Raw genomic sequence first — 26885 nt, forward strand, 5'->3', positions numbered from 1 at the left:
TGACCTAATTGAAGGGTGTGCTTTCTCAGCCGAAATAGCACTTTAATTTTAATGCATGTTGAAAATCAATTCTGACCCCTATTATAACTGTTTTTTACAGCTCCTCTATAAATATATGAATAATAGATATGATTGTTTTGACAGGTCTCTTAGGTCCTGCTGCCTTATCGGTCAACACCTCTTCTGCACCAAACTCTCTCTTGAATGCTCTTAATAGTTCCGTTAGTCCTTTACAGAGCCCAGGTTCAGGCACACCCAGTCCTACGTTATGGGCAACATCTCTTGCTAACACAAGTGCCACAGGTCAGTAGAAGTGAAATATAACTGAAAGTAGTTCTTAATTTGTCATTTGAATGAAAAATGAAAGAGACCCATGCATTCTTTAGACTTATAGAAGGAAAGGATTCTATAATATATTGCCTTGCAGATGCTTAAATATCCAAATGTGAAGGTTTTAAATGAACATTTGTAGGGTAGGCTACAAGTCAGTGGTGGATAGTATATTAAGTAATTGTATTTGATCATTTTAACATAACTATAATGCAAAAGTTTTATATAAAATTCAGCTTTTGTTCAGCCTGGTGTACTCAACTGACAGTATACCAGAGTATTACTTAATTTTTGTTACAGGTTTTTCGGCTATACCACATCTGATGATACCATCTACTGCCCAAGCTGCTTTAACTAGTATTCTGCTACCTGGAGTGCCTAATTATAGTCAGAACACTCCATCTCCCCCACCTGGCTTGACTCCTGGTGACATTCACATCAATGGCATGCAATCAGAGAATAAAAAAGGTTCAGCTTCTTTAAATGGTCATGTAAAGGTAAGTGGCATGATATTCTCTAGACACAGTGATCTCTGTTTGCATGGAGCTTTCTCTGAAACACTGTAGGGAAAAAATAACTAATAGCTTTTATCCATCATGACCCTATGATCAGTCATTTCAAATTATAATAAACATGCTTATAAAATGAAACTTGAAAAACATTAAAGCAAATTATTTTACTTAAATCCATGCATGAATATCCTTCCTGCCTGTGTGGCAAGAAAAAGGGTAGGAAACTAAGATTTATTCAAAAATGTTTTTTGTAATAATTTCAGACATCAAATATCAAGTATGCTGCACTATCTGCCCCATCACTAGGAGAAAGTGTATTGAGTGCGAACCACAGTGATCCCTCAAGGCAAACAAATAGTCATAGCACCTCAGAACAAGTGACCACCAAGTCCAGTACAGCAGAAGGTAAGTTTTGGCATTTGATCTCTATTCTTCTGGTCAATAATAGTGTTCATTTAACAGTGCTCATACCTTTTACATACAAATTATGAAAGGTAAGATGAATTTGTGTCAATAGTTTATTTGCAGTCATCTTGGAGGAAAGCATGCTTGCTTCTTACATACATGCTATCCAATGGATTACGTACTGGCTGCACGTTTAAAATTGCACCACTTTAAATATGCCAGTAATTAAAGCTAGTGTGGCTGCAGCTGGATTGGTGTGAATTGGCTTACACCATATATTGAGGAGTTCTGACTGGAAAAGATACTGGAATGATTGGGAACTGGAGAGCCTATCATAAGAGAGGAAACTGAAAGGCTATGTCTACACTACAGTGATCTGTCGGAAGAGATCTTCTAGCAAAACTTCTGTTGACAGATCACGTCCACACACAAAGGCAAATCAAAAGATCAGTCTGCTCTGTCAACAGAGAGCAGCCATGCTGCCCGGCCGCTCTCTCGACAGAACGGTCAGTCGGAAGCTCAGCAAACAGGGCTGCCCAGTGAACCGGAAGGCCAGTCTACCAACAGGAGCATCTACACAGCCTTTTTTCAACAAGAGACTGTCGACAAAGGCATTATGCCTCAGTGCGGAGAGGCACAACGCTGCCAGTGCACATGCCAGGTTTTGTCGACAGTCTGCTGACAAAGCATATTTTACATGTAGATGCTCCGTGGGATTTTTCAACAAAAGCCTGGTTTTGTTGGGAGATCCCTTTCATATAGATGTAGCCAAAGAGATTGTCCTGTTTAGCCTGGCAAAATAGAGTGATAAGGGATATGACTGTCCTTTCTAAATAAGTTTCTCGGGAGAGCTTGGCCAGTCCCATGTTCCTATTCCAATGTTTAATTGATTTAGTTCTTTAGCTCTTACAAATTAATATAGTTATTTTCTGTTTTTAAATAAAATAAATTCTTTTATTTTAAACAGGATTGTTCAGACAAGCTACATTTTTCTCTAGTGAATCCTGATCTCAGGCAAAGCTAGTCTGTTATCTTTGGTTAGGTTCATGGTAATCCTAATAAAATGTTTTACACCAGTAAGAAGATATTTGTGTAGTGAGAATTAAAAGTAACTGGTGATTTCTTTGGGGGTACCTCAGTTTTTGATTTCCCATCTCAAGATACTTTCAGGAGTTCCAGATTGTTAGAAAATGCTGAGTATCCAGCTTCTTAAAGTCGCTCCCTTCAAGGTGTTACATACTAGTCCCAGAAACTGAAGACATCCAAAATCACTAGGGACTTTGAACATTAGATTATTAGGTTTGAAATTTATTGTCTGTGACATGGGTAAAGTCCCACCTAACTTGAAAATAGCTCCCTTCATTTTTATAGTACATATGTTAGTGCCCAGTTCCTTATACAGTTAATTCTTGTTTATCCAGTATTTCATCAGCTGGAGTTTTCAAATGACCAGCATAACTCCAGCAGTGCCTGGGCTGTGACACAGCTTCCCCTTCTTGCTCTGCTGGAGAGCAGAACTGAGTGTGCGAGCAATCCCTGCCCCTTGGGGGTCAGACCAATGAGCTCCCACCCTGCATCCCTCTGTGCTGCATGTGTGTGCAGCCAGTAGGCTTCTCTGCTTTCCTGCCTGGTGTCTGGTGCCCAGAGCTGCTGCTCATGCCACACGGCGTGTACGAGCCCCGTGAGCGGCTCCATACAGCCATGTGGAAGTCCCGCAAGTGGCTGCCCACCAAAAGGTAAATGTGGCAGCAGTTGAGTAGGAGCTGATGCTGGGGTTTGGAAGGAGCTGAACTTTCTTACTGGCGGGGACCACTGACCTCTGCCTGTGCCTCTTCCCACAGCGGCTCTCTATTGACTGAAATATTTGATTATCTGGCAACCCTCCTGGTCCTGGGATTACCAGATATGAAAGAGTTTACTGAACAAATATGAAGTATAGTTGTGTACATTCTAACTAAGAAAATCAGCAAATCCTATGCAAATTGTTGCTGCTAATTTTCTAGATATAATGGACAGCAGTGGTATTGGTACAAAGAGCTGTAAAATAAAACCCTTTTTCCTTGGTCCTTCAGGCTGCAATGATGCGTTTGTAGAGGTGGGAATGCCCAGAAGTCCGTCACATTCAGCAAATGCCAGTGATCTGAAGCAGATGATGAGTTCTTCCAAACAGTCCTGTACTAAGAGGCAAACAGTAGAATTACTGCAAGGAACCAAAAACTCTCACTTACAGTATGTTACATTCATGAGTGTATAATCATAGAATTTAGTGATGGAAGAGGATAATGTGTAACATGTTCTTTAGGGGGTGAGATGAATGGTTTAGTCATTGATGAATATTGGAGCATAGGTTTAAATCACTAATATTGAACCATATATAACTTAATTAATACTATTTGTTTTAAGTTAATAGTGTAAACTTTTTTGATATCTAAGAATTCCTCCCATTCCATGTGCCCACCAAGTCCATGTTTTCTCCAAGAATCGCTCTGAGTAGGTTTCAGTACATATAGCTATGTAAACTTTTTGTTTTCTTTTGTAATTTTCATAGCTGACTTTCGTTTACAGTAATAGTGTTTGAGATTTGTTTTTAGAGAAAAATAACCCTTTATCAATAGTTACATTTCCAAATGCTTGAATAAATTCCAAGCTTAAAAACAGAAAAATAGCAATGATAAAAACCTTTTGAATCATTTTTCCATTGCAGGTACATTCCTTAATACTTGTGTATTGTTTTGTGTTATCTAGTTTTAAACAATGTAAATGGGTCTTCCCCCACTTTTCTTTAGAATCTATTCATAGGAGAATTCAGTATTGAGGAAAATTTCACCTGAATTATTTCCTGTAGTAGTCAGCTTGCTTATTTTGATTTATAATAATAACAGTCAGTTCCACTCAGCAGTTTCAGCATATACATCTCATTCTGGCTACACAGCTTTGGACTTTCATAGACCATTCTTGATGCTCAAACTCAAGTATCTAGTATTACATTTAAGTATAAACTCAACTATCAAACATTATGTTTGTGTAACTATTTTTTTTTTTTTTTTTTTTTAGTATTCAGGTACTCCATCTGCGATACTTTCTTAGCACTCTTTAGAAATCTTTTGTGTTCTTCAAAAGTAAGCAGAAAACCATAACTGAAGCTTATAAAGAAAAATTGATAATGCCAGAAACTTATAAGTAGTACTAGAGTTATAGATTATGTCTATACTACAGCGATCTTTTGAAAGAAGTTCTTCTGGAAGATCTCCTTCCAAAAATACTTTTCAAAAGAGATCATCCACACACAAAAGACCAGAATAAAAAATCGATCTGCTCTTTCAATAGAGAATGCCACACAGAAAGAAAGAAAGAAAGGAAGACAGTGTAGGCAATCGAAAAATCAGGACCATGAGGACTGCTCTTTCGAAAAAAGGGCCACCCCGGGCATCTACTCGTGGTTGTCCCTCCCTCCCCCTGCAAAAGAATCTTTGAGAAAAAAGCACTCTTCCTCATCTGGGAAAGGCAGAGAGATGCCAGAAAAAGTGATGCTTTCTTTCATTTTCAGGTCAAAATAGGGTATTGTGTATGTAGATCCTCTGTGTTTTTTTTTTCCAGAAAAGGCCTGTTTTGTTTTGTTTTTTTAAAGAATTTGCTAGTGTAGACACAGCCACAAAGAGGTAGTTTTCCACTGACTTTCTTCCCATCACATTATTCACCGGCAGTTCAATTTGCTGGGTAATGAGGAAACTTGAGGTATTTTTTAAGACTGCACTTTAAAATTTTTTTTTTCAGCAATTCACAGGTTCTTAAGTTCACTTTTGATTCTACTGAGAATAAATTAGGTTAACAACAATATCTGAATTGAAAGGAAAAAGTAGTCTCCTGGGGGAAGTATTAATGAATCTCAGAAAAACATGTACCCAGGGAGAGTGAAGAAGTGAGCTTGGAAGATATATTACCTTTAGTTGACACAGCATCACGTGTATCTGAAAAGAAAAGTTGATGCCATAGAAAATGTTTCAAAAATGTAATGTTTGTGTAGTGGTTTTTCTTCAAACTTACTCCCAGCTTTTGGGGGCAGAGTAGTTCATTTATTCATAGCACTGAACGTTAACTGTTTAGAACGAAGAGTAGTGATTTAAACCATTGTAGACAATTCTGAAGAACAGCTCCCTTTACTTTCCAGCAACACAGAGAGATTGCTTTCTGATACTGAGCTGAGTTCTTCTGACAGCCCCGTAGCTGATAAGAAAGCCCCTGGGAGTGAACGAGCCGCAGAGAGAGCAGCAGCTGCCCAACAGAATTCTGAAAGAGTGCGCCTTGCTCCACAGTCGTCATATGTAAATATGCAGGTACCTATTCATACACCCAAGTCTAGTACATTGCAAGCATTGATACGTGGCCAGAACAAATAATGAGTAGCAATTAATTTGGCTGTCTCCCTTACACCAGTGTGTCAACACAGGATCATACTGGCATGAGTTGTCAGTGTAATCATACCAATGTAGCTCTACTAGTAAATTTCCTTCTTCAGGTGAGCCCCTTAAGAAGGCCTCTGCAGTAAATAGTCAAACACAAGTTGAAATTCAAAGCATTTACTTTGTGACCAAAGTTCTAATCTTCCAAGGAGGAGGAATATCTATAGATCTTTCTAAAACCCTGCACTACATCAGATACAGTAGAACCCCAAGATATGCGCATTCAAATTGTATGTATCTTGGGTTAATGCAACTTTGAGTGGCAGGGAACTGGCTCCTGGTCAGTTTCCCAGCTGCTGTCTTGGCGGCGAAACCCCCTCCTATCAGGGACAGCAGCCTGACTCTTGCCTCGCCTGAGAGGAGTGGTTTACACTGGCACCTCTGAAAGGAGCGGGGAGAGTCAGGCAACCGCTCTTGTCAGGGGCAGCAGCCAAGAGTCAGGATGCCACCCCTGACAGGAGAAGTTTCCCAGTCCCCTGCCACTCCAGGGGACTGGGAAACTGACCAGTGCAGTGCTGGTCAGTTTCCCGGCTCTGCAAGCAGAAGGGAGCCAGGAATAAGGTGGCATAATGTGGTACGTAAACGAATACAGTAGACCCCAGAGTTGCACATAATTTTGTATGTAGGTTGAAACAGGCAGTATGCCCAGAGTTAACGTAGGTTTGTATGTAAGTACAGTAGAACCCCAAGTTATGCATCGGTTGCATTCTCTGCTTCCTGAGTCCTCCTGACTTGTGTGAAATTTGAGTTACGCATGGTTGTGCAGGAACCCAACCTATGCATAACTCGGAGGGTCTACTGTATTCCTTTGCTAATCCAACTCAGCAAAATAATGCTTTTTTGTAATGCATATTTGTGTAAACTGGTTTACTGATCTGTAAGGTAAAGAACAAGAGCAGTTTACTTAAGAGCCGACATCCAAAATTACACACATTTTATTACCCTTGTTATGAGGAACAGTATAATATGTTTTCCTCTATTACATCAAGGCATTTTTCTGAATAAGATACTTTAAAAAGAAGATGGAAAAGAATCTAATCTGTCAAATCTATAGTCCCAAGAAATGTATGCAGAAGAACAGTACTTAGCATAGTTGTATAGTTAGCTCTTTTCCTATTATAATTAGACTTGTTTCCTCTAGAGTTTTAAGTACTCAGCCAATAGACAGGTATCAGAGGGGTAGCTGTGTTAATCTGTATCTACAAAAACAAGTAGAAGTCCTGTGGCACCTTATAGACATCCACTCAGCAGACTTAGTGCATACATCTCATTCAGGCTACGCAGCTTTGGAATGTCATAGACAATTACTGATGCATTGATAAAGTGGGTCTGTGCCCACGAAAGCTTATGTTCCAAAAAATCTGTTAGTGTACAGGGAGTCAATGGGCAGTTTGGGGAAAAAATGTGTCAGATAATGCCACATAAAAGTCCTACCTACGCAGACTTCACATACTGCTATTATTTCACTTGCATGAAGGTGGGAGAGAATAATTTACAGTACTAATTAGCTAGTTTTGAATGAATGTTTTATATATGTCAGGCTTTCATTGGAGGACTCTCACGTTGTTGTGTAGTGCTTAATGTTCTCCGTAGCTGAATTCATCAACTATGAACAAAACCTTTGTTTTAGAAATAGCTGTGTACTAGAATGACATTTAGTTAGAGCAACAGTCAAGGCATTTTGTGTCTGTTTAATTTTTAGGCATTTGACTATGAACAGAAGAAGCTATTAGCAACCAAAGGTATGTGAAGAAACAGTGACTTCTAACATTTATCAGTACACTGGTCAAAGAATTTTAATAAGGTTCAGCTTTGTAGTTTTTAAGCCACAATGAAAAGTTAAGTACACAGAACTCAGTGTATTTTTGCCAAATATATTTTGGGGATTTTTCGATAGCAGTTTATGGAATATGATCAGAACAAACACAGAAGTTACATGGTAGTAATACATTATTAGTACAGTATAGACTGCTAGGCACAGGGTAGATCTGAAACCTTGTTCCACTTATAATAGCCTTGGGAATGAATTAGTATCCTGCTAATTTTAAGAAAGCACATTGCAGTTATTTGTCACTTTAGGAAAATGGTTGCCTTTTCTGCAAAAATCATGGGCCTGATTCTCTTCTCTTCTGCACAGTATTTACTACTCCATAGCTTCAATGGACTTACTCCTGTGTTACAGTGGTTTAAGAAACAGTGAAAATGAGGCCCTGTTAGTGGTCTGAGGTGTTGAGAATGTACTGATCCTTGGGTTGTGTCCTGAAAAATGGGTTTGTCCTGAAAGATGGATTTATCTGTTAATGTAGTGGGGTTAATGCTTACAAATCAAATTGTCTTCACCTTTTTAAGCTATGTTAAAGAAACCTGTTGTAACAGAAGTGAGAACTCCAACAAATACATGGAGTGGCCTAGGATTCTCCAAATCCATGCCTGCAGAAACCATCAAGGAACTAAGAAGAGCTAATCATGTATCTTACAAGCCATCTATGACAACTACATATGAGGTATGTAAAATTATAGAATATTTTACATGTTTTCAGTAAATTGCATAGGCATTTCTTGAAACTTAGGTGCTCATACATTTGTAAAAAGCAATCTTGTAAACGAGATTTTTAACTACATTAAGGCTTGAAGATACCACAGATTCTCTGTCTGTCAGAAAAAGCTCCTTGTATCTGGGCATACTGGCTGCAGGTTGCCCATCCACAGAATAATGTACCTTGCATTGTTTTGAATTTTTCAAAAACTCTCACGAAACTAAGTGATTGGGCTGCAAAATGCCAGATGAAATTTTATGTTGATAAAAGTAAAGTAATGCACGTTGGAAAAATAATCACAATTATACATACAAAATGATGGGGACTAATTTAGCTGTAACTGAGAGTGATCTTGGAGTCATTGTAGATAGTTCTCTGAAAGCATCCACTCAATTTGTAGCAGCACTCAAAAAAGCAAATAATGTTAGGAATCATTAAAAATGCATACAAATGTTGTTGCCTCATCTCAAAAAAAGATATATTGACATTGGAAAAGGTTCAGGAAAGGGCAACAAAAATGATTGAGTTTGAACGGGTGCTATATGAAGAAAGATTAAAAAGACTGGGACTTTTCATTTTAGAAAAGAGGAGACTAAGGGGCGATATGATATAAGTCTGTAAAATCTAGACAGGTAGGAAAAAAGAGAATAAGGAAACGTTATTTACTTGTTCCCATGACATAAGAACAACAAATGAACTTAATGGGTAGCTAGTTTAAAACAGCATGCCATAGGCCTGTGAAATGCTATTCCAGAGGGTATTGTGAAGACCAGGATTTTATCCAGGTTCAAATAAGAACAAGATAAATTCATGGAGGTTAGTAACAGAGAGGTAGCCATGTTAGTCTGTACCTCAAGAAAACATTCAGCAACAATGTAGCACTTTAAAGACTAACAAAATGATTTATTCAGTGATGAACTTTCATGGATGAAGTGGATCTGTCCTGTCATTGGCCAATGTCGGAAGACAGGGTACTAGTGTGGAGGGACGTTTGAGCTCACCCAATAAGGCGGTTTTTATGTTCTTAACTCTGTTCCAAGCAGTTGCAAATTAAGAAGAGCATTGGAGTGGGATGGTTTGGTTTAATTCATTAGTGAAGGAAAATCACATCTTACCCCACTCTTTGTACTCTACCCTGGGTTGCCTCTTAAGTTTCACAAGGCAAAAAAAAAAAACACCCTTTAGTTTGAAAGTACACTGTATTATAGCTTGCAGCAGGTCAGCAGAGTGATATGAGTGCAGTTTGCACTCCCTTTTGTCCCTGGGTGTTGCTGCATCGAGATTCACTGTTGTGCAAGGATGGTGGCACCTCATTCCTCAGGGAATCTTCTGGGCAACAGCAGAGGTAAATTTCACAGAGGGCTTACCAGGAGGCCAGAGTCAGAAGCTGCACAAAGAAAGCCCTTTCTTCTGATTAAACTCCATTATTTATAGTAATTCTGGCATTGTTTTGCTTTGTATTTTGCTTTTTTTACTCTTGTCTGTCTCCAGCACACCCTACCTCTTTATTTCTACCTTCATTCATGATGTTTGAATTCTAGGTAGGTGGGCTCTTTGGCAGACTTAGGAGGCACCCTCCCATCCTTATCTTGGATACAGTGCACATGTTAAACCACAATAAAGGTGTGGCTTGGAGTTTCCCCTTTGACATGCATAAAATCAATATATATGTTTCAGCTTCATGTGGTAGGTTTGCTGTATTGTATGTGTAAACCAGAAACTCAGAAGAAAAATTAAATGTAAAACTCAGTGCCAATTTTCTGATAAAATTTACTGCTTACATTACTTCTCAGCTATCAGACTAATTTATCTTTTCTCCAAACTGTTATACACTTGCTGTTTCTCCCACTTTATTAGCGGGCACATTATTCCAGAAGAAAAAGGGTTTGTGCCTTTTGCACTTGGAGCGTGACCAGGCACAAACCACATCCTCATCTCCTTCCACTGCTAAACTCCTATTTTTTCAGTGACTCCAGTTCCTAGATTGGTATGTGCTGTTGTGCAAACATCTGGGGAAAATAAAAATCCTGGCTGTCTTGTAATATATTCACTGCTTCCCTTTGGCAGTTTTCAAGACTTTCTGATATGACTAACAAAGTACTGCTGGTCACTTTTCTTCTTCTTCTTCTTCTTTTAAAACAGACTTGGATTCTGTCCTGTCTTTCTGTCTTCTTTCACCACACTGTCCACCTGGAAAATAGTTTGACTTTTCTTTCCAGTGATGGCATTTTTACCCTGGGTCATTTTAAATATATTGGAGAACAGCTTTTTTAAGCTCCCATGATCCTTTGTGTAGGTGTAGAACTGGGATGTTCAGAGAAGGGAATTGTTCAATCGCATATCAAATATAACAACTCTGTTTCTGCAGTAATTTCCTCGTGGTTTCTTGCAGGGTTCCTCAATGTCTCTCTCACCTTCCAACAGTCGGGAACATTTGGGAAGTAGCAGTGAATCTGATAACTGGAGAGATCGTAATGGTATTGGTCCCTCAGCTCACAGTGAGTTTGTCTCATCAATTGACAGCCCCAAAAGGAAACAAAACAAGTCGAGTAAGTAGTTTCTTGTTAATGAATTTCACCAGGGTATACAATCGTGGGATTGGGGGATTCATTGTTGCTTTAATCCTGGCATCATGAATTTTTAAAAATAGTACAAAGTGTTTATATTCAGGAATTGAAAATACTAAATCATGTGGTGAACATAGTAAAGGGGAGCTTATCTTCAGTATCAAGCTCATCTATTGTCTTGAAGTCAGTTGTTTACATGAGGAGGTCCTAGCACAATCAAAATGATAAAGTAAATGTACTTTAATCCTTTCTTAAAATTTAAAATGAAACAAGACGGAAACCTTTGAGCCTAAAAGCTTCTCAGTCCATAGAAGCAGTAGCTTTTCTTTCTCAGAGTCTAAAACATCTGGGAAAAATACACATCATTTTGTTTTGATTTAAAAGTTATTTCTTTTCCCCATACTTGGTCAATAAGCCTTTTATGGCCAATCAATGATGAAAAGGGGAAAATAAGTGTTATTTTACCTTTTCAGATCTACAAACTTGAAATTGTAATTTTAATTCTTTGCTTTTACTAACAGAATTTAAGAATTTTTATTATTCAAACCCTCAAAAACTTTGGCCCATCTACCAAAATATTTTAAGGGTCCAAATTATATTTTCTAAAATACATTTGCACTTCAGTAAACAATAGGGAAAAAAAAAACTCTATGTAGCCACAGAGAGCTAAAGCATTCTACTTGTCATTGCCAGGTAAGTCCTTGGGAGGCAGCTGCATGTTTCTGTCACTTTCCTCACTCTAAGATCAGCCAGGAAGGTGAGGCCTTTGGCCTTCAGATGTAACAGCTTAGTGAAATTGATGGCATATAAAATAACTTTGGGAACACAAGAGGGTGTGCTTGCACACTGTACCAATACGCCGTGCTGCTATGTGATACGGTATGCATCATACGGATCTACCTCATATGGACTGCCATTGTTACGGGAAATACCCGTACTAACGGACATTGTTTTATGTTTTATAATTTTGTCAAATTTAAACCACTCAGCCTGAAATCCTCCATTCTGGGTGTCTGCCTCCAAAGTTGTGGGAATGGAAACTTTAAAAGAGGCAGGCACATAGAGGGTGAATAGAAACAGGAGCCAAGTTAGTGGAGGAGGAGGGATCAAGGCAGTGTACAGAGACAGGAGTAACAACTGGGTGGTGAGGAACATGGGCATCAGCAGGGTGTGGAAGTTGCAGTAGATAAAGTAAGAGCTGAAGAGAATTAGGGAGCAACTGTAGGGCCTAGGTAGTTACTAACATATTACCTACAGAAACTAGAACTGATCACTGAATTCTTTAGACTTGTACCTCTGGTATCTAGAACATAGCTATGAAAACTATTGGTGATCTGTCTCACTGACCTCTAGGAGAGGGCTGGTATAGAAAATAATAGCCATCTACTGCTTCTTGTTACTCTTATCAGCCCAGCTGGTAGAGGACTGTACTGTGATTATCTCTGCTGATTGACCCACGTGGTGAGGGGGGGCAGGGGATCAGTGTAGTTACACATGGTGGAATTATTGTAACACTTCATGTTCAGAATGTAGCTCCAGTCAACTCTAGTTGCAATTGTGAGTGCTCAGAACATCTACAAAACAGACTTCAGGAGCATCCAGTTGGATAGCCAGAAAATGAAAGAGACAAAGGGGCAGTGTACAAAATCTGGTTTATGTGACTTGCATAATTTTCTGCATGTGGCCACATTGTCTTTATCATCCACTGGGTATCCAGTTTCGGACACCTGGACACCTCAGTCGCAGAACTCCAGAGCATTCACAGCAGCAGTTAAAGGTGATAGGACCTGTGTTCTGAACATTTAAACATTTGGTGATATAAACGTATTAAGTGTGCTGAAAAGTCAGGCTCTAGGCTTCTAAAATTGGGTAGAGAAAATTAGTTGACACTTTTGACCTTAATTGCCTATTTATCGTGGGTAATGTGCGGATAATATAACCCACCTCCTCTCACAGGGTAACGTCTGTAAAGTAATAAGATGCTACAATGAAACCTTCACGAAAGGCCTGGATAGAGATGAATAATTGCACGTTTTGGATGGGATGCAGTAAATAACTGCACACTATGGGATCCCAGACTCACTAATGGGAGTAAAAAGCAATATGGAAAAGCTGACCATTCTGTGCACTGAAATGAGGCAGGATGGCATGTTAGCATGTAAAGACTGTATATACATGTACACAAAGGGCACCAAATTAAGTTTGCACAACCTTAATTCCAGTGACTTTTTTTGTATTTAAAAAAAAAAGTGCTGGCTCTGAGACAGCTCCCTGCTCCCTCACTTCCCCAGCCAATCTCATTACTGGGGCTGCCGAGGTGTCAGTACTCACTACTGGCAAGTACTGGTTTAAAAAAAAAATAAAGCTGCTTAATTGTGGTATTTGCTAACTTTTGAGTGCTTAACTTTACAGCCTACTTGTATCGTAATATAGTTTGGAGGAATGTTAACAGGAGTGTGGTGAGCAAGACATGAGAAGTCATTCTTCTGCTATACTCTGTGCTGATTAGGCCTCAATTGGAGTACTGTGTCCAATTCTAGGCACCACATTTTTAAAAAGATGTGGAGAAATTGGAGAAGAGCAATAAGAATGATTAAAGGTCTAGGGCTACATCTACACATGCCCCAAACTTCGAAATGGCCATTTCGAAGTTTACTAATGAAGTGCTGAAATGCATATTCAGCGCTTCATTAGCATGCGGGCGGCAGCGGCGCTTCGAAATTGACGCGCCTTGCCGCTGTGCGGCGCATCCAGACGGGGCTCCTTTTCGAAAGGACCCCGCCTACTTCGAAGTCATGAGCTGATGGGAATAAGGGGACTTCGAAGTAGGTGGGGTCCTTTTGAAAAGGAGCCCCGTCTGGATGCACCGCGCGGCGGCAAGGCGCGTCAATTTCGAAGCGCCGCTGCCTCCCGCATGCTAATGAAGCGCTGAATATGCATTTCAGCGCTTCATTTGTAAACTTTGAAATGGCCATTTGCGTGGCCATTTCAAAGCTTGGGGCACGTGTAGACACAGCCTAAATGCGCTAAGAAGGAAAGGTGAAGGAACTGGGCTTGTTTAGTTTAGAAAAGAGATGACTGAGAGGGGACATAAGTGTTTGTCAAGTATTTAAGAGTGTTACAAGGAGGAAGGAGATAAAATTGTTCTCCAGGTCCTCTGAGGATGGGACAAGAATCAATGGGCTTACATTGCAGAAAGGAAAGTTTAGGTTGGACATTAGGAAAAACTTCCTGACAGTCAGGATGGTTAAACACTGGATTTCTTAGGGAGGTTGTAGAATCTCCATCACTGGAGATATTTAACAGCAGGTAGATACCCATCAAGGAAGACCTAGGCACTCTAGACAGTGTTTGTTTGGTCTTGCCATGAGTGTAGGGGACTGGGACTGATGACCTCTCAAGATCTCTTCCAGTTCCAGTGTTCTGTGGTTCTATGATATGATATTTATCCACACAGCCCAGATAGTCCCAAATTTATTTGAACAAAAGAAGGAATAGTTGCTAGATCACATGACTACTTGCTGCCACTTTAGCAGAAGAAGCTGTAGGACTCCCATCTCCAAACAAACCTGAAGGAGCATCCTACATTTGCATGGGAACTACAAAAGCAGGGAGGAGACACTTGTCTTTTCCATCACTGGGGAGATTAGTGGGTGGGGGCTTCTCTCTCACCCTTTATGTATATGAAGCTCTGAGACCCATACCCATTAAAGTTAATTAAGGTGCAGCCTGTGTTTTAAAATATATTCCTGTGTCCTTATCATTCTCTGTATTCCCTGTTCTGTAACAAGGTGTATGCTGCAAATATCCCCTAGAGTTTCATTAATGAAAAGTTCTTTTGCAATTCGTCTGATTTCTATAGATTAAACAACTGGATGGAATAGTGCATTAAACAATAGAGTATGAGGTAACTTGGTATTTAAAACATTTCATGGAAATATTCTGTTTCAAGTGACTGAAACATTAAGTGTACATCCTTTTGCCTTTCAGCTGAACATTATCTCAGCAGCAGTAATTACATGGATTGCATTTCCTCGCTGTCAGGAAGTAATGGCTGTAACTTGAATAGTTTGTTTAAAGGGTCTGATCTCCCTGAGCTATTCAGTAAGCTCGGTTTGGGCAAATACACTGACGTATTCCAACAACAAGAGGTCAGTTGGGGTTTTTTTAAGAGGCATTTTAGCTTGTGTGTATTTTACAACCCTCTATGTACGTCATAAATTAAATCATTCAGTTTCTCTTAGCTGCAATATTTTTATTGACTCTTCTGTCAAAGCCATTCAGTCCTTGAATTCTGACTATTCTCAGTCCTTAGAACTAACTACACAGGCTTCCATTCAGTTATCTCAACATATTAATAACAGTAAACTTCAGCATGGTGTTTGTTAATTAGCACCTTTTTGCACATGCCAGATGCACTGTGGAAGGCTGTCTTTGAACTCATTCCAAGGGGAACCCATCAGTTATTTGCTATCAAGTATTCAGTTATGGTATATTGCCATTAACATTAATAATAGTGTTTGAAATAAACTTTCATTCTCTTGGGATAAATGGTTTGCTCTGGGAAAAGTAATCTCTCTCTCAGAGTAATTTGCTCTGTGTGCAAGTAATCATCATTAATCAACATAGCTGGGGCCCTATGAAATTCATGGCTGTTAAAAACGCATCATGGACTGTGAAATCTGGTCTTCCGTGTGATATCTAGTCTTTTGTATTTTACCTTGTACAAAACAGATTCTGCAGGGGAGATCAGCATTCCTGAAACTGGGGATCCTTACCCAGAAGAGGGCAGCAGGGTGTTGCAAGGGTATTGAAGGGGAGTTGCCATATTGCCACCTGTAACTGTGTACTGCCTTCACAGTTGGGGGCCAGAGAGTGGGAGATGTTGGCCAGGGGTCCAGCTCTGAAGGCAGCCTTGCAAAATTAAGGGAGATATTACCACTGTAACTCCCCTCCTGCTACCGTAACTGGTGACACTTCCCCCTCCACCCCCTCAACCGCCTGTTGAGTCAGGACCCCTTACAGTTAGAGCACTGGGAAATTTCAGATTTAAATAGATGAAATCATTAAATGAACAGTTTTTAAAATCCTGTGACTGAAATGGGTCAAAACAAACTGTGAATTCAGTGGGGCCTTAAACATAGTCTTACATGCTTCTTTAAAAATGATACCTTAACCTTTTAATCTCTTTAGTTGCCTGAAATTATAAAAAAGTTATCTGCATTTTAAAGTTTCCTGAACATATGAGATTTTTTTTATCTCTGTTTGCCTTTTTTCTTCATTTTTTGCCATTTTAATTTTAATCAACCCATCTGTCATTGATGGAAAATTTGGTAATTGTTGGTGTTCTAAGTGTTATAGAATGGGTCTGTAGAATTAATGTGAAAAAAAAAGTTAAAGATCATTTTGTTTTTAAAGGCTGCATGTATCACACTCATGATTAATTGGTTGTGGTGAATAATTCTCAAACTAGAGAGAAACTGGTTGTTAAAAGATTGTGGATTTGTACATTGTGTGAATTATCCATTCTAATTTGTCTGTCTTTTTTTTCCACAGATTGACCTTCAGACCTTCCTTACTCTCACAGATCAAGATTTGAAAGAGCTAGGAATTACTACTTTTGGTGCCAGACGAAAAATGCTGCTTGCAATCTCAGGTGAATAAATATCTTTTACAAGATTATAAATGTGGTGATTTGAAAATACACTGTAGTTTTTCCCTTGGTCGTTTGGTTTGGTTGGCATAGTCACTTATTAGAGCATCTCAAAGGAACTGTACTGGGACAGAAATCTGGCCCTCGGAGAGTGTATCTTACCTGCCACTCTTCATAATAGAAAGGCACTTTTGAAAATTTGGTATGTTGTGAAACCTGTGTAGTTCCCATACCTCAAAGGGGATTCCAGCTGCATAGTGTTGTATTGTACTGATAAAATGAGAGCTGTGCAGCAAAGGATAATTCCCTTTTGCAAAAGATTTCAAAGAAATGTATCAATTTTCCTGAAAAAGGGACTAGAGCTTGGGGGTGCTGACGCTAAGACAGTACATCTGGCATACTGCCCTGGACTTTGGGAGTCTGACCTACCTATCAAGTAGTAGCAAGAATGAGAGTCAAGATGTCTATGCTGCTGAGGATCTTGGAAAACTGCCTTTATAGGCCTGTCCTAGTATCAGGTCAGCTAAACTAACTGTGTAAAACATTTCCATTTCAGCAGATAAATTGTGGTGAAGAAAAATGGTTTGTCCAATTTTTTTCAACCATCTGTAATTAAAATGTCTGATACCTAGGTCCGCCAATGGCGGGGAGGATAAAAGGGGCAGTTGCTTCTGGGCCTGGCCTTTCAAGGGTGTCTAGCGCTCCAGCCATGGCCACTGTCAAAATAGCAGCAGCATCAGCTGGCGCTCTGGGCCCCTTTGAATTGCTGCAGCAACACCCTGTGGCTGATCAGGAGCAGGGGGAGTTGGGGCTATGGTCCCAGTGTTACTGAGAGCCAAATCCCCTGGTCCCCTCCATTCTGCCATTGGCCCCACCCCTTCCAAGAAGTGGAGCTGGGCCCCCCTCCCACCTTGTCCCAGAGCCCATCATGGCTGTCAGTGGCACAGCTTGTATGTTACTAACCCTAAGGTAATCCAAGTACCACTCCTGCACATTCACAATAGGATTACCAAGACCAGCTTGAGCTTGTGCAAGGTACAGGACTCACATAAAACTTCGTTTCATATTTTGAATGGAATAATATTTCAGTTTCCAGTTCTGCTTCACAGCAAATCTTTTTCCATCAGAGGTTGTAAGTCTTCATCTGATATGTCATGGAGCTTGACGTTTTGTTTTGTTTTTTCCAATTTGTTGACATCATTCATGAATGCATTTCAAATTATGGCTTAAAGAGAAAAAAATGAATAGTGTATTCAGATGATCAGTCATATTAATCAAAAGTCTGATGGAATCAATGTCAGCAAAGATTGTACCACAATGGAGTTTTTGTTCTCTGTGACAAGGTACTAGAAAAAGTGCTTCTCAGGAATGGTGATTCTTCTGACCATTGTGGGTCTGAATAATGGCCCCTACACCTGTGCTTTACTAGAGGTGGCAGCTCCTTTTTATAAAAATACTGTAATTACTAATGTGTTAAAAATAACAGATGTGCTTTGGGAAAATAATCTTTTCCAACGTCAGTTATATATAGTTAGTGTGCGTTGTGCTCCGTTACTTCAGACAGTGTAATGTGCACAGCGCTGCTCAGTGTGGGATGTGCATGCAATGTATTCCTTTTTGTGAAGAATTTGCAAGATTTAAACGGGATTTTTAAGCACTCAAGCTGGGATCATTTGTACATTGTTTGCAGTGTTTTACTCTTTTTGCTGAGAATGTGTGCACAAATGATTGTGGCAAAATATGCTTTATTGAGGGATTATGTTTAATCTGAGAAACCCATTTTAAACTTTACCTTCCGGCAAATAAATGTAGCCCTCCTCTGCAATCAAGCACTCACTTGGTACCATCACTGAATTCAGAATTGCTGTAAAGTATGACTATTATTTTCCTGTGTTTAGCCTGAACAATAGTTATTGATAGCATTTCACAGCATTCTTTGTGTCTTGACCAACTGGGGTAATATTTGTAGTTTTCAACTGGTGCTACGATTCCCCACTTGCAGTAGTATGTGTGCAAGATGGCAATATTTACAGTAGTTTTGCTCTTGAATCAATTCCCAACAGTAAAATCCAAATCTGCTGTTTTCCATGTAGAACTGAATAAAAACCGAAGAAAGCTCTTTGACCCATCAAATGTACGTGCTTCATTCCTGGAAGGTGGAGCTAGTGGAAGACTGCCACGTCAGTACCATGCAGACATTGCTAGTGTCAGTGGTCGCTGGTAGCACTAAATTGTGACTCTCAAAGTGGATTGTAAAAGATGGACTTGCCAATCCTGTGGACAGCTTTCACTGCACACCACTCTCTGCACTTTGGGAGTTTAGGTATCAAGGACCAAAGCGTTTTGTCTGCACAAAAAATTGTGCCAAAAAAAAAAGGCACTTGTCTGTCATTTCTCAGAGCACCAAATGTGGATTGTTTTACTCTTGTAGATTGGACAGCATTTGCGATAATAAGAATAATATAGGGTTCTTTGTCTAGTATTTTATTACCTATGACTATATTGTATGCACTGAATTTTTACTTTGTTGAATGAAGGGAAAATGAAGAGCTGGGATGCCAGAGAGCATAACTTCTGGTTTTATCAAGATGGAATTTTCTGGTACTGCTTAAAATAATTATATTATTGAGCTCTTTCTGCACTTTACATGTTCTGTTTTCTTATCCTGTGGGAAATATTTTTCTCTTTCATTTCCGTATAAAATATTGTATTGGCACTAATCAGGTTTTGTCAGGTGATCTGCAATAGTCAAATTTCCTCACTATAACGGTACTAGGAATCATTTTTATGTAGATTTTGTGTAATTATCTGAGGAAATGTTCCAAAATCAAACCGCTTACAAGTGGACCAGTCCTATTATCCCTTTATGAAGCAGCATAGAGATGCTTACTATGAAACTGGTTCATTGTAACAGATGCAATGAAAGACCAATATGGACCTTGCAATATTAAGCCTTTGCGGTTTTCACAGTTAACTGCTGCATGTAATGCTAAAACTGATTTTAACGGTTCTTTCACAGCAAAGGGCTATTTTTAGTATACTGCCACTGAAGGACATGTATTTATATAAACTTTTATTTTCAAATTCTATACATCTGCAGTAAGTATCAGTTTAATCGGAGATCTAGTAATGGTTTATGATAGAAAGTGAAAGGTGCTCATCAAACTAGAACTCTGGGTCACCAGTTTAATTAAACAGACAACTAATCTAATTTGACAAAACAACACTGTTGCCATGTGTTATGTGAAGCATATTACTTACATGACTATGCATGCAGCAATTAAGCAACATACATGAAACAGCTGTAATAGCATCTCTTTGGTTTAATTTAGATTTGTAATGTTCAGCTATGAAAACATTTAAAACTCAAAGATGAACTATTTCTGGGAAAGAAGTTACATTTCAACAGAGAATCCATGTTATGAATTTCTAGAGCTAACTATTGCATTCTCATACTGTGAAAGTGCAAAAAAATCTTGCAATACTATTTCAGAATCTTTTCAGGTGTCTTGTGGATTAATGAAGGGTTCTCATAAAATGAAGGAAATCATTAAGTGCCTCTTTTTCTGCAAGAAAATATGTTTCCAATCATTTAATTTGTTGAAAAACGTTCCCTTAGGAAATATTGTGACTGATTTTTGTGTACTGTAATGTATTATTTATGTTCAGCGTATAAGCCTTTTAAGATGGACGTACACCACTGTCAAAGGTTCTTAACAGAAGGCATTAGAATAACCATTTACAGTAGTTTTTTATGCAAAAATGGGATGAGAAATAGTTTTGACACTTTCTGTGGATACATCTAAGGTAAGAAAAAATCAGTTTATGGAGAAATTGCACACAAAGGGAATTTTAAGAGGTAATTGCTTTGTGGACATAGATGATGAAGCAGTATTAGAATGACCTATTGCAGTTAGCAAAAATTAACTGCTCAGTATGGGGTTCAGCCATCTCCACTTAATGGTGTATAACAGAATAACTTTCACTGCGAGTAAAATAGCAGCTAACTCAGTATTTAATATTGTAGGACAATGCAGTTTGCAAGCATAGAGCTGTAAGCAACAAAGTTGTGCATTCAAAGGCCCAAAGTGTAAAAATGTCTGATTATATATGTGTGTGTGTAATTCAGGTATGATTAACTTTATTAAGCAACCACAGAAAGCCTGAAGCTCTGATCCTGGAAATAATTACTCTTCTGCTTATTTTTATACTTGTGACTAGTCCTGTTGACATGAGACTACTTACTTGTTTAAAGTTGAGCACTTACATGTTTGCAAGACCTAGGTTTGAAATTCAAGTCTTATTTGAACTTCAGTATTTACTTTTAAAATTAGATTGAATCTTTACCAAATCTACTTAGATATTACTGCAATCTTTGGCTACTTCATTTAATGTTTTAAGTTTAAACACTTTACTTCTGCAAAAACTCCACTTTTTTTCATTTTTTTCATAAATGCATAACAAGCATTTTGATAGTATTTATACCTGAAAGCTGAAATTCTTACAATATTAAGGGGATGTGGTCTTTTGCTGAGCAGTGCTTATATCATCTACACCAAAGTTAAGAATTTCCCAATAATAAAATTATTTTTGGTTGGGCTGCACACAAACACGCACACGCACTGGAAAACATTTTTCTCACTTCTTTTAATTCCATTGAGGGAATAGGACAATGCAATACGCAGTGTTGTCAGTGTTGTATTATGCACAAAATATTTGACTTGCTAGATTAAAATGTCAGTTTTAAATCTGTGCCTTAATAGTGACCAGTTATCTGTAAATATAGAGCAGATACAGATTGTATTTTTGTGGCTTGTCCTTTTAGTAATTTTTTTAAAACAAAAGTTGGAATTAAAAATATTAAAAATGGGAATTTTTTCAAAACTAATCATTTGTTACATGGAAAAAAATAAATTTATATAACCCTCTGGTATTCTGCTTGGCAAGTTAAATGTTTTTTATTTAGACTCCAGTCCAAATGTGGTTGCATGTTAACAATACACCAGAATTATTCTACCTATCATGGAGCATAAGTTTCTTTTCTGTGTTTTCTCACCATGTTAGTTATTACTGATTATTCCAGTACTGTTTTAGAGCATAAGTAATGTTTGCCTTTGGCTTCTACTTCTGAATTCTTCTGAGGACAGTAGTGACTAACCTGTTTTAGTGTGAATTGAATTGGGTTCTCTTGAGTCTGGCTCCTAGTAGGTTGTAATGACTTACCCTTAGCTTATAAGAGTTGGGGTTTTAGTTTAGTTTGCTTATTTCAGGCACCAGCATTTTTTGGGTCTAGTCACCAGGACTTTTCATTTTTTTTTCATTTATGGCCCTTGTAGTGTCACGGACAATGGAGAAGAGGGTAATCATTATGTATTTTGGGATGCTGAACGCAACTGTTGTAGCTCTTCCCTAGCTTACTAGCTAGCACACTGAGGGCCTTGTTCTGAAGTGTTCTGAATACAAAAGGTGCACCTAAAACCTGGCTCAGATTTAACAAGCTTGAATGGATTACTGGCAATGCTGCAGCCCTGAATTGTTTAATTACCTTAAAAGAAATTAGCCATGTGCATTATTGCAATATTTTAGATATATTTTAATAATCTATGTATAAAAATCAACACCATCATTTCCAGAATGCATAGGCCCTCAGTGCCCAACCATGAGGAAACCCCACTATGGGTTGCTAGTAGTTTCAAATCTTCTGAGCACCTTGCACCTTAGAGTTCATTTAAACATCTGTTCCTCATCTAGTTTCTTTGAATCCTTGACCCCAATACAATTCCTGTACAATAAAAGCAACACTTATTAGGTATTATATCAAGGCCCCTTAATGTTACTTTTTAAAATAGGTATAAGAAGTCATATATTTAAGTATAGATATTTATAAAATTTATTTGTATCTGCATATGCTTAACATGAAAAGTGGCTACATAACAGAACTTGGGGTACCTTTTGGGAAGGTTGTTCCAACATGCTGTGCTCAAGAAATAACCAAGGACATGGGCCATAACACATTAAATATGTCAGAGCTTTCTTCTGTGATGAATGTTTTTACTGTCAGTTTCAGCAATGTACATACAAAACAGTTAACCATGGAAAATCTGTATGAGCTCCTTATTCGATCTGTTTCAAAACTATCTTGTGCACGAGATTCTATGAGCATCTACAAGTATGCACCTTCAGCTTTCTCCCTCATGAAGCGGGGGAAATCTACACAAATGCTAGGCTGCCTTTGGAAAACATTTAAAATGGATTCTTTTGGAATGCTTTTGAACTACAAAAAGGTGGAATGAATTCATGCAGTAGTGCTCAGACACTTAAATCCCCAAGAGTGAATGGTACAAATTCATTATCAATTTTAGCAAAAATGAAAGGGCTAGTTAAAGTCATCTAACATTAAAACTCAGTTCAATCTTAGCAATGCTGCTTATGTTGGGATTGTCTCCACATGATGAAGGTAATTTTTGTTTTTTTAGTGTTTTTAATTTGTCTCTTTAGAGAATCAGCCTTCTGTTGAATAAACTATTACATGTGAAATACCACTCGTCATGATGTATTTAATGAAAAAGGCTATCAACTGCAAAAATTAAGCAGGTAACTTTTTATCGATTAGGTGGTAAAAACTGATGATGATACAAAACTACTCAAGATAGTTAAGTTCAAAGCAGACTGAGTAGAGTTAGTGAGGGATTCCAGAAAACTGGCTGTCTGGGCAACAAAATGGCAGATGAAATTTAATACTGATAAATGCAAAGTAGCGCACATTGGGAAACATCCCAACTATACATATAAAATGATGGCGTTTAAGTTAGCTATTACCCTGAAGAAAGATCTTGCCATCATTATACCTAGTTCTCTGAAAGCATCTATTCAATGTGCATTAGCAGTCAAAGTGAATGATGCTGGGAATCATTAGTAAATTAACAGATACGACAAAAAAAATCATATTGCCTTTATATAAATCCATGGTATGTCCACATCTTGAATATGGCATGTAGATCTGGTCACCCCATCTCAAAGAGATATTGGAAGTGGAAAAGATACAGAAAGGGCAACAAAAATGATTAACTTCCATTGAAGGCGAGACTAATGAAACAGAGACTTTTTCAATTTGGAAAAGAGACCAAGACACAAGATATGATAGAAATCTAAAATATTCTGACTGATGTGGAGAAAGTAAATAAGGAAGTGTTGTTTACTCCTCATACAACAAGAAATAGTGTCACTCAATGAAGTTAATAGATGGCAGGTTTTAAACAAAAACGTATTTCTTCACACACAACAGTCAACCTGTGAAAATCTTTGCCAGACTATGTTGTGAAGGCCAAGACTGTAAACAGTGTTCAAAAAGATCTAGATAAATCCCTGGAGGATGGGGACATCAGCCAGTATGGGCCAGGATTCAAAACCACGCTCTGAAGTATCTTTAGCGTCTCTTTGCCAGAAGCTGGGAATGAATAATGGAATGGATTACTTGATGATAGCCTGTTCTGTTCATATCCTTCTGAAGAATCTGACATCACCTGCTTTTTCGAGACAGGATACAGGGTTAAATGGGCCATTGATCTGACCCAATTTGGCCATTCATATGTTTCCTTAGGTATGCACCTATTGGCATAATGCTATTGTATTTTTAAGGTACAAAGTTTTTGCCTATCATTTGTGGATTCAATAATTGATGCTATGGTAATTGGACACACTAAGCCTGCATTTATGCACAGTAAATGTGTTTGCATAAGAGGAAGTAAATTATTTTTGTTTGGCTACAAGGGGACACCCAAGAAAATTAATCCAAATTAACTATGTAAATTTAGAGTGAATTCAAAATTAAAGTGAATTTAATTGAAGTTAGCCAAATAAGGTTAGCTCAAAGCAAGGCCATTTCACTTCTGAATGAGGTGTGTCCTGCATGGGTTTACTGCTATTTAACTTACCATTTTAAAATCACACCTTTAGATAATTTGATTAATTTCCTTGACAGTTCCTGTAAAAACAAACTCTTTATTTCTTTATATGTACTTTAGGCAGATCTTTCACATGTGTATTTTGGATCAAATCTTTACCCCTATGAAATTTTTGGGAGTTTTGCCATGGACTTCAGTAGGACCAAGATTTGTTCTATAATGTACTTTTCATCTGATACATTTTCTTGCCAAGCTTGTGGCTACTAAATTTTGAACAGCTGTTTAGATGCTTAGCGTACCAAGGACCGTTCTGTGCACAAGGATCTCAATTTCTGTACATTTCATTTATTTATGTTTTTCCACAATTGGAAAATATTATTTTAAGATTTTGTGCCTAACTTTTATGTATGGTGCCTCTGATAATTGGTGCATGTGTAGTCAGGTTTTGTTACATGATGAATATTTTCTTTATACTCAAGTTGGTGGTTATGGAGTGTTGTGGCAGGACAAAATTGTACAACAAATTAATTTTGCAAATCCCTGGACAAATTCCCACTGTGATTATAATTCATGCCATTTCCAGTTGGTATTCTCTTTAGTGAGGAGTTTATAATGTAGTTATTTGAATTTTCTTATGGATTAAACTGTTTTTATTCTTTATTGCAGCACTTTGTTCTAATGAAATCATGTTCTGGTACCAATACAAAAGAGAATAAATAATTTTATAATAGCAATGCATCCCACAACCAGCCTGTTACTTCTGTCTGACCATCTTGCAGGCATTAGTGGATATTTATCCTCATATGCCCATTTTGCAGACTGGGATCTGAAGCACACAGGAAATCTGTTTCAGACAGTGCCAGACCAGCCTTCTAGTCATTAGACCGTCCTGGAATCTCTTGGTAATATACACTAAGGCTCTGTCTGCACTACAGCATAAATTCAAATCTATGGCATTTAGCTCAATTTTAAATTGTGACTGTTAATTGTTCACACATCAAATACCATTATTTTGAATTTGGTGAGCACTATGGCTGATATTCTTACTCTAACAACCCGAGTGGGATTAACAGGAAGTTTGAACATAAGCATTCAGATGAATGGTAGTGTGGAAGCAGCTTCTGTTTAACCCAGTTTTACTGACCTCCAGAGTCGTCCCACATGTATCCCAGTATGCCCCACAGTTGTCTGTTCTGGGCATTTGCATCTCCAGTGCTCTCCAGGTGCACATGAAGTAATGTAACAGGAAGCCTTTGAATCTGAATGGTATCACAAATGTGAACTCATTTTCTTTCTGAGCAGTGTGAATAGCAAACCTCATCCATCATGTCCCGCTATCAGGAATACTCAGGGTTCTTTTCTGGATGCGAGTTCTCAGAGTTGCAAAAGGGTTCCAGCATGGACTCTCAATAAGATCCTGGATGTCATTTCTGTGTGGGGAGAAGAATCAGCAATGAGCAGACTGCATGTCTGCAAGCAAAGTGCCACCATTTACAAGAAGACAGTGTGATTGCTAAAGAGCAGAGCTGGGACACTGAGCAATGCAGGTAAAAGGGAACTCCAGCAGAACTACTATAAAGTCAGAGAAGCCAACAGACAATCAGGGTCATCTACCAAGACATGCCGATACTAGAGCACTTGGACAGAATACATACCCACAATCACTTGTGGCATTTTTCCCCATATTGTACCAGCAAAAAAACCCAGAATGCTATGGGACTGAGGGAACTGTGGGATAGGTTCCCACAATGCACTGCTACAACAGTCTATTTTTGGTGATTTAGTGTGGCAGCACTAACTTGAATTTGTGGGGAGGTGAGGATGCTCAAATTTGAATGTATAAAACCTAGCATTATAAAGCTGAATTTCATAAATTCATATTTATCTTGTAGTGTAGACATAGCCTAAGGCAGTGTATTGCTCTTAGGCTCTGGTGAATTCTTGGGTTGCAGCCTTAGTATGTATGTTCAGTCACCTTGGGAGAGCTAATCGGAAATCCCACTTCCAGTTCTCAGATTTGACATCAATGTGGTGAAACAGCAATGAATCAGTGGAGAATCTTCATCTCAGGAATGTGATTCCTTGGTTAGACTTAAGACGAAGTGCTCTGCGTGTGTGTTTTGGGCTGTGTTGCATGATCTGTTTGAGTCTTTTTATGACTATGTAGTGTGATCTAGGGTGGGTTGGGACTTTTTTCATTTGGGGAGTTCTGCTTTGAAGTTGACTTTCTTGTTTTTAATATTGTAAATGATCCCAGAGGATGTCAAGGAAAATGTATATTATAAATCAAATTAAAATATGGGACAATCATTTGTCACATTTGGCATTCCACAGTGGAAACAATCATAAGAGGATTCAACTGTTCTTAATTAGGAGAGATTTTCTTCCCCCTTTGAAGAGAGGAAAAGTATTGAAAAGCAGACTTTAATGTTGGTAAGCTTCACTTGCTTTTCTTATTCCATTGTAACTCATTTAATTGGATGGCCAATGTTATTAATTTCAGTAAATGTACAGTAA

The 26885-nt window shown here is 38.4% G+C and overlaps 1 protein-coding gene across 2 annotated transcripts in view; it reads left to right on the top strand.

Annotated features, from left to right (window-relative positions):
• Window positions 1–26539, top strand: part of BICC1 (BicC family RNA binding protein 1) — a 193283-nt gene extending 166744 nt beyond the window's left edge. For both annotated transcript variants that reach the window (XM_075000141.1, XM_075000142.1), the window contains exons 11-21: window positions 145–303; window positions 631–827; window positions 1106–1247; window positions 3320–3476; window positions 5416–5581; window positions 7410–7449; window positions 8057–8211; window positions 10637–10793; window positions 14802–14962; window positions 16368–16467; window positions 18558–26539. In XM_075000141.1, the coding sequence (XP_074856242.1) occupies window positions 145–303; window positions 631–827; window positions 1106–1247; window positions 3320–3476; window positions 5416–5581; window positions 7410–7449; window positions 8057–8211; window positions 10637–10793; window positions 14802–14962; window positions 16368–16467; window positions 18558–18688 (1565 nt within the window). In that variant the 3' untranslated portion in view covers window positions 18689–26539. The remainder of the gene's footprint in view (window positions 1–144; window positions 304–630; window positions 828–1105; window positions 1248–3319; window positions 3477–5415; window positions 5582–7409; window positions 7450–8056; window positions 8212–10636; window positions 10794–14801; window positions 14963–16367; window positions 16468–18557) is intronic.
• Window positions 26540–26885: the final 346 nt, after the last annotated feature.

The sequence above is a fragment of the Carettochelys insculpta genome, chromosome 7 (assembly GCF_033958435.1).
Source record: "Carettochelys insculpta isolate YL-2023 chromosome 7, ASM3395843v1, whole genome shotgun sequence".
NCBI classification, from domain to species: domain Eukaryota; kingdom Metazoa; phylum Chordata; order Testudines; family Carettochelyidae; genus Carettochelys; species Carettochelys insculpta.